At 44.3% G+C, this 12,735-nt stretch overlaps 1 protein-coding gene across 1 annotated transcript in view; it reads right to left on the bottom strand.

The window, feature by feature from the left end:
• PRKCA (protein kinase C alpha) overlaps positions 1-11,372 on the bottom strand; it is a 212,838-nt gene extending 201,466 nt beyond the window's left edge. Inside the window, exon 1 of the mRNA XM_077328390.1 lies at positions 10,764-11,372. Within this exon, the coding sequence (XP_077184505.1) occupies positions 10,764-10,936 (173 nt within the window). The 5' untranslated portion in view covers positions 10,937-11,372. The remainder of the gene's footprint in view (positions 1-10,763) is intronic.
• Positions 11,373-12,735: the final 1,363 nt, after the last annotated feature.

The raw sequence follows: 12,735 nt of genomic DNA, 5'->3' as shown, positions 1-12,735 counted from the left end.
TATAGTATCTCTGCTAAAATCATTAAGTAGGAAATTTATATTCTTAAAAAATCTCAACCCCTGAGAAAATTAAAATACCTTCAAATAGCCATGGTTCAACTAACGCTGTTCTTTCTCCTGTTGACCATTTAATTCAACCTTATTTAAATATACATCAATATATTTTAACAGATATAGATGAAATTGGTTTGTTTCAAGGGAAAAACATTTCCCTCATTCACTTTCCCCTAAAATAGTGCACTGTAATGTTTGTGTGCCTGGAAAAGACACAATTTTTTTTTAAGGCGGTGGGTTAAGTAATGCTATAATAAATAAACATTACCACCTGGAATGTTGCTGGATGGTATAAAACTAGAATGGAACTTGATACCTAACTCTTCTTAAAATCATTTAATATTATCTTATTGCAGGAAACTTGGGCACGCAAGGATGTTGCTCTGAGCGGGTTATTTCATACTATATGCTATAAAAACTATGGGTCAGCCAAAGGGGGGAGGGTTGTACAATACAGGAAAGATGTTAATGTAAAAAAAAAAACTACTACTAAGTTCCCAAAACATGACAATATCCTTACATGTATCCTTTAATAATCAATAATCAACTGCTGATGAATGCTTACCCTTCATTGCTAACAAGAAAATTCCCACAGCAACCTTGTCTTATTGGAGGTGACCACAATGCCAGAACTGGCTCACACAGTAATTAACTGTTCAATCTGACCCCAAGGGAAAATTTAGATGGTGACAAACTCGAAGGAATAAGGATAAAGTGGTAAATCTTTCCAGCAACAAGCAGGTACAGCTAACAACAAGGCTAGGTTAGACTATTTTAAATGGGAATTCAGAAACATATCTTCATGAGGACATTACCTTTTTCTCTTACTGTGGAGTCCGTCCGATATATTATTTCCTGGCTTCCTACTTTTCAAAGGGAAATGTAGTTTGTTTAAATATGGACAATTCGGTAGCTAGTTATCGTCACCCTATTTGATTGACAATTAGGCTGAGGATACATTGCCAACCAGATAATACTCTAATTGATGTGCATGGCCAATATATAAGGAAAAAATGGGACCAGTTTTTGGAACAAGATATCTCCAGATTGATGGGTACTCCTTATGGTGACAGATTGAATACTAGCATCATGTAATCACAGGATATTAAGTTTAGTCTTGAAAATATGGCTAAAATATTAACTGCATTCAGCTCCCTTTTAATTAAAAATGAGTAACTGGAAATCTAGAGAAAAGTGATAAATGCTGCAAAGCCAAAACTCATTTGAAGAAATTATACAGATCTTTAAACATAGCACACTCACACAAAACTAGAGGGCTGTTCTTGATGACTAAGAATTATTATAAACTGTTATTAAATTACAAGAAAAAAGTACATCTTGGATCAATGGCAAAACTAATAGATGCAGCCCAGAATCTTGATAGCCCCTGATTCTGGCAACTAATTTCTCATCAATAGTAAGCATCTCTGGCGAAGACTGGGAACAGTTTTATAGAGCTATACAGAAAGTCTGATGCTGAGCCAGATCTGGAATTTAAAGCAAATAATTATTCTGTCCATTGGTGGGATCCAGTTTTTCCAAGGGAAGTTAAGCAATTGATTAAAACACTAAAACCAGGAAAGGCTCCAGGTTATGATTTTCTTCCTCTTGAGCTTTTGAAAATCACACCAGATTAGTGGGCCTCTTAGCTAGCTTTTTTATTTACAAAGGCTGATCAAAGTGGTATCCATCCATCCTTCTAGTGGTTATTTCTAATCCATTATATATATTTTTAAAAGGTTCAGGGTTTTATCCATTGAGCTACTGACCTATACATCTATTGCTGATCTTTGGAAAGCTATATGCAATTCATCTACTTAAAAGGCTCCAGCACTGGATGGAACAAGAATATTTCAGTGCAAGAACAATATAAGCCTTATAAAAGGCTTTTCTTGTGTTTACTACCGTTCTATATTTGCATTCTTAGTTTATAAATGTATTCAATCCATTGGCAATTACCTATTTCCTAGGGGCCAAGTCCGTTGCATTCAGGAATACAACAAGCACTAGATTGAGGGGGGGGGGAAGAACTCTGTGGATGGCCTCCCCCTCTACCCAGGACCTGGAAAGGCTGCAGGCAGCTGTTATGGAACTCACCAGCAGGGGCAGCTCTCACACAACAGGCATCTGCAGCCTCCGAGCCTCAGAGGGAAATGAAAGGAGGAGGGGATTGTCAGAGGTGGGGGATTGAAGGCGAATGGCTGGCCACTGTACAAATAGGCAAGCTGTACAAATAGGAGGAGGAGGCACTCAGGGGCAGGACAGATGCTCTGAGTGGGTATTAAGCACTGAGTGGCACTTAAGCCATGAGACATGCTCCTCCTCCAACGCCTTAACAGAAATATTAAATGGAACAAATGGTATATGTAGATCTTAAAGCAGTTTTTGATATAATTCCCCATGTTCATCTTTGGAGCAAGTTAAATGCAACTACTATCCCAAATAAATTATTTTATTTGATTATGAATTTATATACTGGAAATTCTCTTCAGGTTAGAGGCAGCTGTACAGTTGGTGTGATGGGCCCAATTAACACAGGTGTAAGCTGTAAGAACAGAGCCTTTTGTGGCGCAGAGTGGTAAGTGGCAGAAATGCTGTCTGTCCATGAGGTTGGGAGTTCGATCCCAGCAGCCAGCTCAAGGTTGACTCAGCCTTCCATCCTTCCGAGGTTGGTAAAATGAGTACCCAGCTTGCTGGGGGGTAAACAGTAATGACTGGGGAAGGCACTGGCAAACCACCCCGTATTGAGTCTGCCATGAAAATGCTAGAGGGCGTCACCCCAAGGGTCAGACATGACCCGGCGCTTGCAGAGGGGATACCTTTACCTTTATCGTTTTTTAAAAATTATTTTAGTCATGTATGTTAGGGAGTTGATTTTAGCAGTTTTAAAAATGTGATTTTATCATGTATGTTTTAAATTATCTGCCTAGGTGGAAAGGTAAGATACAAATTTTATAAATATGATTGTTACCTAAACAGTGCCACTTTTAGTTAAATCAATTAGTTAAATCAACATCTCTGAAAGTAGATAAGACTGCACTCCTACATACAGTTTCTTGGATGTAAGCTCCATAAATCAGTGTTAATGGGAGTAGCTAACTTGTAATCTGAACTGCACTTTTTAGAAAAGTTTACATACTTTGTATAAAATTAATGTTCTGCACTCTTCAAGCTTGCCCACTTTCTAAATCAAAGCATACTGAGATACAAAAGGTTTACACCACTCAGAGAATAAATCTTAAAGGTCTTAAAGGTGCTACTGGACTCTGATTATATTGTGCTACTTCAGACCAACACGGCTGCTCATTTGAATCTAACCACTCAAAGAGATTAGTGATCCTTGTCCCCAAAGAAGTCTGCCTGGCCCCAGCCTGGTGGAATGAGCTTCCTGAAGGTCCCATCAGAGCTCAAACAGTTCCATAGGACCTGCATAATGGAGATCTTCCATCAGGCTTTTGGCTGAAGGCCAGCGACAGAGGGCCTCCCTGCAGCCTGGATCCATCCCTGTCAGGCAAATCTACTGTTCCATCATCCCCAAACTCTTGGTCTCTCCTTTCTTAACTCCGGCAGTTACTTAACTGTACAATGCTCCCAAGTTTGTCTGATAGTGACTGTTGCTACTTGTTAAAAACAGTTCAAGGTACATTTTGTTGTTACTGGTTCTAGGTACACCGCCCAAAGACATCATAGTGAGGGGTGGTATATAAATTATTCCAATAATAAAGCAAAATGTAACCAAAGAAGAAACCTGAAGAAATATTTTAGAATAAAGTACTAAAAATTTCTTAATTACACATATCTCATGAACAGCCATCAGTCAAATGAAGCATCACTTCTTTTAGGCTTGATCTGCAGGTGTCTAAGCAGCAATGTTTACTACATCACGATTTTCAACACTCTACAATATCGTTTGTGTTCTTTCTTTCTTGAACATTATTTTAAAAATTATCAATGGAAAATTGATCTCCTTTAAAAAAAAATTATCTCCTTCCACCTCATGGAATGTGCTCCCAGAAGAGCTGAGGGCCCTGTGGGAACTGCTGGCATTCCGCAGGGCCTGTAAAATGGAGGTCTATGGTTGATCTGACAAGACCCCTTCCCCAGAAGAAGAAGATGAAGAAGAAGAAAAGAAGAAGTTGAGCAGAGTTCCCCACCATGCCATTCATTGCTGTGCTGATTGGCCAGCAACTTGAGTTCCACTTGGACACTGGAATGCATTTTAGCGATTATGGGGCTTGGTGCTGTTGCCGCCGTGGGATATTTAATGGGGTTATATTACTGTTTTGATGTTTTATGTGTGGGGGGGGGAGGTTACTTGTAACCTACCATTATATGACTTGCTGGGAGCAGCAGGATATAAATTGAATATAATAATAACAATAATAACAATAACAATAAAAAGAACTCACCACTGCAAAAATAACAACAAAAAGAACTCACCAGGAACTCTTATTGTTTTATGGATGCATATATCATTTATATAGGCAATCAAACGTCTCTGATGATAGCCATATTTTAAATCAATGGTGCAGAACATATTGATTCTGAAGGATATTTAAATGCTCCCTAGACTCTCACCAGCAGGGTAGAACAACAGAATCCAACTCTTCTTGCCACCTGTCAACAACAGGATATCCTTTCACTTTCAAGTACATCCTGTAATCAGGTGCCATTTATCACAGCAGCTTTTAAAAAGTGCATTACTCATCAACATATCCATTGCTGACACAGACCCTACAGCACTTTTATTCCTGCACAGCACAACCTATCCTTATAGTATGCCTTTTGTTCTCTTTATTTATTCACTAGAATTGTCTTTAAAAAAATGGATGGTACATCAGTTTATTGTTCATTTATTCCTTCCATTTTTATCTCTTTTCATCCTAAATTGAACAGAAGGTGGCTCACTGGAATTAAAATATCCAAAAATGATATTAAAATCTCTCAACTGTTTCCTAGGGAGGGTATTTTCAGCTGAGCTTAATCTTTATCATCCTCTCACCCACTCTACAAGGTCTCCTCGTGCCTACATAGGAAGCCTCATTGCCTTCAGTTGCATGACATGCTTTCTAAAGAATTTGTTCTCTATCAACAAGGGCAGGCCACTGAAACAGAAGAACAATGGACAAGCTAAAGAACTGATTGCATCCTGAGAAAAGCTGAACAAACCTAGAGTGCGTCTTACACAATACTGTGCACCCAGGTTCTGCTACTGCCATACAAAATCCATGCAACTGTTTAAGATACAAAGAGTGCTCACAGGTACACCTCACAATACTTCCTTTAATACACACAAAACTGATTTTAAATGGCTAATACAGAGTAGGATGCACATACACACACTATTCTATATGGAAAAGAGCACTTTTAATCTCTTAAGTGGTTTTTATGTGTTTGCCTTATTGCCTTATTGCTTTCTATGATGAGAATTTTCCCCTGAAGTTTGCATGCTTAAAAGGTGCCACTCATCAAGTATTCTCATGTATCCCTACCTTCCATGGGCAGCACAGAAGACACAAGGAAGGGCATATCATATCATATAGCATTAATAAGAAGGTTCAACCAAGTGTCTAGAATGACAAAGAAGTCATCTCCTCTGGGAGAATCATCATGGCTGGTTCGAGAGCTCGTATATTTAGCACATGCACAATCACCCAAAGCAGGAAGCGAATTTGATAATGGAATGCCAATGCACATTTAAAAAATCAGACTGATTGTGAAGGGTGAAAAAAAAGGCACAGAAACTATACACACAAGTGCAGTCACTGCAGAACCTACTGTGAAACATACCAGAAGCATTATCTTCTAAATCACATAGACTATTGCAAGTGTAACTGTGAAATTATAGGAAATATATACATTTAAGAGATAGGGTAATATGAGCATTAATTAAGTTTTAATTAAAAGGGATTTAACAAGAATATAACTATTACCAAAGACTTGACAACTTTAGTGGAGCACATTGGCTACTTGTAGAACTGGATAAGTTATACCAGTGGTCCCCAACATGCAGGCCGCTGCCCGGCACCGGGCCGTGGCTCCCTCTCCCCGCCCTCCCCCCCAGCAGTAAAAAACTTCCCAGGCCGCAAGCTTGTGGCCCGGGAAGCTTCTTACTGCGGGAGGGCGGGGAGAGGGAATCAGGGCCGGGCCGCGCATTGCGCATGCGTGGCCCGTGCGGGCGCGGCCCGATGTGCGGGCGCGGCCCGATGCCCTGCCGGTCCCCAGCCTCAGAAAGGTTGGGGACCACTGAGTTATACAATGTAGATGACATATGTGTGTGGAACTCAAGTCAATGCCCTGCCGGTCCCCAGCCTCAGAAAGGTTGGGGACCACTGAGTTATACAACGTAGATGACATATGTGTGTGGAACTCAAGTCAATGTGCTGGAAAACTTATGAACAGGAAAGCGAGGGAAACTACCTTTGGGGAGGATCAGTGTATGCCATAAGCTCTACACCAGTGGTCCCCAACCCCCAGTCCGGGGACCGGTCCCGGTCCGTGGATCAGTCGGTACCGGGCCGCCGCTCCTCCTCGTCTTCCTCCCCGGCTGTTGCCTTGGGGGCTGCCCTGCCACTCTGCCGCTGGCTCACCTTTGGTGCTCTCCAACGGCCACCATGGCTGGGGCTCCCCCTCGGCATGGCACTGCACAGCTGCTGCTAGCAGCGCCCCCCCAGCAGGCGGCGGGAAAGCAAGTGGAGCAGGGGTTCAGGCAGCAGCAGCGACGTCCCTCGGCAAAAGACTACCCCCCTGGGCCTCAAAAGACTACCCCCCTGGGTCAAGCATTGAACGGTCCCCGGTGATAAAAAGGTTGGGGACCACTGCTCTGCACAACAAAAAATATGATAAATCTAAATGGTAGAAAATGGCGTGTTTTGGGGGGGGAATATGTTCAGTAAAGTGGAAGAAAGGAAATACATATCTCGTCAGTACATTAGAGTGGAATTCTTTAATCGAAAAATAATTTGAAGAAAGATGTTGTTCAATTAAACACAGTTCCAAATAAAATGGTGCAGTCATTGAGAAAAATAAAGTATGAGAGTTTCCCTCAATGTTTCAAGCAAGAAATTAATAACATGGAAGCAACAAGAGAGAGTCCCCGAAAGGAGGAAGTTCTATAGAAAGTGTTTTCTAGTAGAACCTAGTCATACTAGGAAGCAGCTCTCATTAAAAAATCCTTTTTGTTAACAGACGTTAGGGCTAGCTTGGTGTAGTGGTTAAGAATGGTGGCCTCTAATCTAGAAAGCTGGCTTTGATTCCCCACTCCTCCAGAAACAGCCCGTTGGGTGACCTTGGGCTAGTCAAAATTTTGTTAGAGCTGTTCTCACAGAGCAGTTCTATCAGAGCTCTCTCAGCCCCACCTACCTCACAGGGTGTCTATTGAGGGGAAAGGAAGGGAAGATGATTGCAGCCTGCTTTTGAGATGCCTTCAGGCAGTGAAAAGCTGAGTATAAAAAACAACTCTTTTCTCCTTGTTTGTTGGAACCTTTGCAGACATGTGTTGCAGGAAGAAGGGGAGATTCTTAATTTGAGGACCAAGTTCTATGCAGTGGCTGACAGAAGTTGAATGAAATGCTTTTCTCCCCACACCCCACCCTTGGGTGGGAGATGGTATATAACAAGATCCTTTAGCAGATGATGCTAATGCTATTTCTGTACAATGTTTTGTGTAGGGGGAGGACTGACTAGCAGGAAACTCTCACCAGATGCTTTTGCCACGATGTCAGGGGAATTACAGAGCAATCTCTCAAATTTATTATGAAGAGGGTGCTCATCAGCTGAAAGGGGAGAAGAATCTGTGGGAGAGCAATAGAACTAAATCTCTGATCCTAATGAGATCAGTGGAATGGCTGACCAGGATGACATATGCAAAAAACCTGAAACAATTTTCTACCATTAGAATAATAGAATCATCGAGTTGGAAGGGACCTCCTAAATCATCTAGTCCAACCCCCAGCACTATGCAGGACACTCACAACCATATTGTTCATCCACTGTAACCTGCCACCCCCTTAAACCTTCACAGAATCAGCCTCTCCATTAGATGGCTATCCAGCCTCCGTTTAAAAATTTCCAAAGAAGGAGAACCCACCACCTCCCGAAGATGCCTGTTCCATTGAGGAACCACTCTGTCAGGAACTTCTTCCGGATGTTTAGATGGAATTTCTTTTGAATTAATTTCATCCCATTGGTTCTGGTCTGTCCCTCCAGGACAAGAAAATACAACTCTGCTCCATCCTCTATATGGCAGCCTTTTAATAGTTAAACAAAAGGAGGGAACTGTGGAAAGATTCAATTTCTTAAATTGGGGTGAGAAAAATTATGCTTGGCAAGGTTTACCTCTCTAAACCACTTCAAAAGGAGCAAGAGTTGTACTCTAACTGATTTAACTGAGATACAAGCATCTCTTTAGAAAAATATGAAAGGGGTCACTTATGAAAAGGTAATTTGGGACAGGTGTGGCGGACTGTAAAGATCTTGGGTATATTAATTAATGCAGATATCCTACTACATGAAGACCGATTGCACAGTGACTGAAGATAGCATTATCTAGACTTCGCTGATCACACAGAAGTGAAATCAATGGCATTCCAAGAGAAGCCCCAGTGGGAGAGTACTATATGGGGGAGGGGAATTTGCCATATGAAATTAAATTTTATACACACACTATCTAGAGTACAGAAGGTGAGAATAAAAAGGTGAGTATTCACAGCATGTACACAGCATGTGTACTCACCATATATACACAGCATGCAAGAGTATTTCCCTATCAAGATGGGGCAGCACCCAACAGCTATCTGTCTTAAGCGAAAAGTCCTCAAGAGCTTTCCCCACTGAATGCTGATGGGTCAAGGGCTGTTATTCAGCGACAGCATCTTTTTCGCACGAAGCAGGTCTCTTGTGGGAAGTCTAGCGAGAGTATGATATTTGGGGCAAGTTCTCAGTGGGCACTACAAACAACCTGCCCATCTTGGAGCAGCTCGGCAGGAGGAAAGGACAAAGTTGCTGTTGTCAGAGTACTGGTGACCACTTGGGGAAGTGGCATGGAAAAGGGGCAGGGCTAAAGCCATGGGCAAGCAGGATGATGCCCATTTCCCAGTTTTCCCATTCCCCAATTTGTCCTGCTCACCCTTCAAGACCTCAGACCCAGACCTCACCCTTGGTAGACTTTCTCCCACCACCGACCTGTAGGTATTGGGGCGCTAACAATGGTGACACAAACATGCCTTGCTCCGCCAATCAGCTTTCTTCCTGTTGTAGGAGAAGCCTAGGCGCATATCTCCTTCCGTGTGGAAGGCTTCTTCTGTACTGTGGCACATTGGCTGGTTCACTGGGCGAGGAGGCTCTTATCAAGGAACTTTAGAGAGTGCAGTTGGCTAAAGTCCTGCTTTGTGGTCATCCTGCATAAAGGGAGAGTGTAAACAAAATGAGAGCCATAAGTGGAGGGCGGGGTGTGGTGGGGAAGGAATAACCCAAGACGACTAAAAAGTGGCTACAAAAGTATGGAGAAAAAGGAAGCAGGGATACCAAATGGAGGGGAGCTCAGATGTTTGGGTGCTGCAAGTAAGCTGAAAAGAGTGAGGGAGAGTAGGCAAAAGGACTCCCAAGCAGATGTGAAAACTGATGCCAGGGGCTCTGTTGATTTCCTCCAATCTTCTGATCACAGAAGAAACACGTGCAGAGAAAAACTGGGTGCATTTCCTTTTGTCTCTCGGGGAAATCCTGATCCCCACCAGCTAGAGACGAGTCTTCTTGGTTGCCTGCACATTTGCCTGGTTGCTGCTTGATCAGCTGGGGCTTTGGGAGTCTTTGCTCCTGCTTTAGGGAGTAGTGGGAAGGGAAGTGAAAACACAATAAGCAATCCTGTGCAGCTGTACAACAGTGCAGGCAAAAAGAGGCTGCGCTGCTAAATATGCATACTCAGAGGTTTGGAATTAAGTCCAATTTGATTCAATGGGGCTTACTCCCAGGAAAGAGTTTGAAGATTACAGCCTCAGTGACCCTGACCCAGACCCAGACTTCAGAACACCACTTTCCTACACACCACACAGGACTCTAACTAATGAAAAGGGCCAGTGAAAGTTTTTCATAGTATCGCTTTGAATAACATCACCTGGTATTTGCCGTAGACTCAACTGATATTGTGCATACAAACAGATCTGTATCCTGCTTCCTGTGTAACAGCAACTTGTTGCCGAGGCATTTATGGGCAATATAGCTTTAAATTAATCCCCATGCCCCCTGAAGCATCACCTGCTGATGTCCTCAGATCAAGACCCTGTTAAAAGGCAGAAAAGAGGACGGATCTCTTGGCAACCCAACACTGGAGCAGCAGGTTAAAAAGTAAAATGCTTAAAGAGGCTTTTACAAAGTTGAGGACCACGGCATTAAGGGAAGACACTTCTGTTTCCATAAGAACTGATAACTGGGGAGTATTTCCACTGATTTTCCCTTCTGTCAATCCGTGAAACATTTTTTTAACTCCGGCTCTTGCTGTGCTGTCCTCATATAAAAATGCATTCCCAAAGGGAGACAGACAGAGCCCTTGCGGCTGCTGTAACTTCTGATGCCTCCACTGCCCCCTAAACAGAAAAATCCTCCCCCCAACAACAACAACACGAAAAAATCTGACGAGGGGCCTGGAAGGGAAAGGCGGTTTGGGGAGGAAACCCGGGCCGGCGGGGAAGGGTGGGGTGTCTCGCTCTCCTTACCAGATGAAGTCGGTGCAGTGGCTGCAGAAGGTGGGCTGCTTGAAGAAGCGCGCGATGAATTTGTGGTCCCTCACCTCGTGCACGTTCTTCTGGCGGAGGGCCCCTTTGCGGGCGAAGCGCCGCGCTGCGTCGGGACCCGAACCGGGGTCTGGGGTTGGAAAGACGTCAGCCATGGCGCGCGCGCCCTTTTCGGCTTCCCACCTTTACCGGATTCCGCTTTCCCCCAGCCTAACCCAGGACGCTGCCTCTTTTGCCCCGTCCGGAAACCGCCGACACTTTGCCAGCTGCGGAGATGGGCGCTGCCCGCTCCTCGCCCGCTCGGACTCCTCCTGACGTCTGAGCCACGCTGAGGCGGGAGGCGGGAGGCGGCTCTCAGCCCAGCCTTCTCAGTCTGCTGGTGGAAGGGAAGAGCGGAGAAGGGAAGAGGAAAAGAGGGAAGGGCTGTGGCCGACCGGAGTGCGCGCACGCGCCGGGGAAGCCCGTCTCTTGGGCAACACGCATGCATGCACGCCCCCGGGCAGAGCCAGGAGTGAGCGGGTAGGCGCCTGGCCCAAAGACGGGCCTGTCACCTACCGGCGCGAAGCTACCGTGCGGTCGGACCGCACCTGTTGCACCCTTCCCGGGACCACGAGTCGAGGCACAGCGCCTCTCGACTTTCGCTTTTCCCGAGGGGAAGTCCCACCCGTGATCAAGTGCTGCATAGGGAGGAGTAGCCCGCTGATCCAATCTTCTGCGTTTTCCCAAAAAATGAGGGCCAATGTGACGCGCATGTCCCCGGGGAGAGCCCTCGAACGGGCTTAATGAAACGCGAAGCCCCAATAAACTTAAGAAGACCTCACAGGTAAGCAAGCAGGCACGAGATCCCGCCATGTTCAGTACCCTCAAGCAGACTGAGAAGTTCCAGCTCCTGAGTCGCATGCAAACCTACTGCTGCTAAAACGACAAGAGATTTTTCTGTCATATCAAAGATTAGCATAATTATTGTGGCATATATTGTTCAAAGGCACAATAGTCAAGGCGACTCAAGAGACACGTGACATTAGCATAGCAATACTGAGGACTACAGCTTTGCTGAGTCCTTTTCGGGAAATCGTCTCATTTCAAAGCTCCCCTAGGCCATCTGGTGGTGAGGTGCCTGCAGAGGCCACCACCCAGGGCTCTGCCTTCTGCATTGCATCCCGAGGATGTTGACTCGCTGCCTCACGTGGCACCAGCAGAAATAAATACGTGTCTGAGCTTGTTGAATCTTATGGCAATCCCGGTTTACAAATCCACCGTGTGGCAAGACCTTCAACTTCACAGTTCTCAAAAACACATCCCATGGCCGTTTCCTCATGGCCATTGCGCAAGAGTACATCTGCCCCCCCCCCTGCCTTGCTCCGCTTTCTGAAATCTTGCAGGGCCACTAGGTAGACAGAGGTCATCAGTCCCCAGCCATCCAAGGTTGGTGTTGGTAGGAAGGGGATTTTTTCTTCCCCGTTTTTACCGCCGTGCTTGGATTGTTCTGTGTAGATTAATTATTGGTTTTGATAAGTTTTTATTGGGGTTTTTAAGCATTGGGATTTTATGTATTGGGGTTTTATATTATGAGCCGCCACAAGCCCTTGTGGGAGCGGCGGGATAGAAATGTAAAGATAAATAATATAAATATATACACACAAATATTATTGAAGAAAAGCCTTTTCTCCTTTTGTGGAAGAAGTCATCCAAGCCAAGGCCTTTCCTAGTGGGTTCAGCAGTTCAGGACAATTCCAGGAAGTCTTATTTCCACTTTCTCTCCCAAGGTCAGGACATGGAGCTTGTGCCTCCCCTCCCCCACCTCACATGGCTCCTAGAAGTGCTTTGGTGGTCTCTCTCTCTTCCCTCTTTCACACTCAGGATTTATCCTTTGTTTCTTCTTTCTTGTTCAGCAAAACCCTGTTTTTTCTTCCTTTTATGTTGCTATATATTTTCATGCTGGCCCAGTCCAGGG

Source organism: Paroedura picta, chromosome 3 (genome assembly GCF_049243985.1).
Source record: "Paroedura picta isolate Pp20150507F chromosome 3, Ppicta_v3.0, whole genome shotgun sequence".
Classification (NCBI taxonomy): Eukaryota; Metazoa; Chordata; class Lepidosauria; order Squamata; family Gekkonidae; genus Paroedura; species Paroedura picta.
This window is presented reverse-complemented; position numbering and strand designations above follow the sequence as displayed.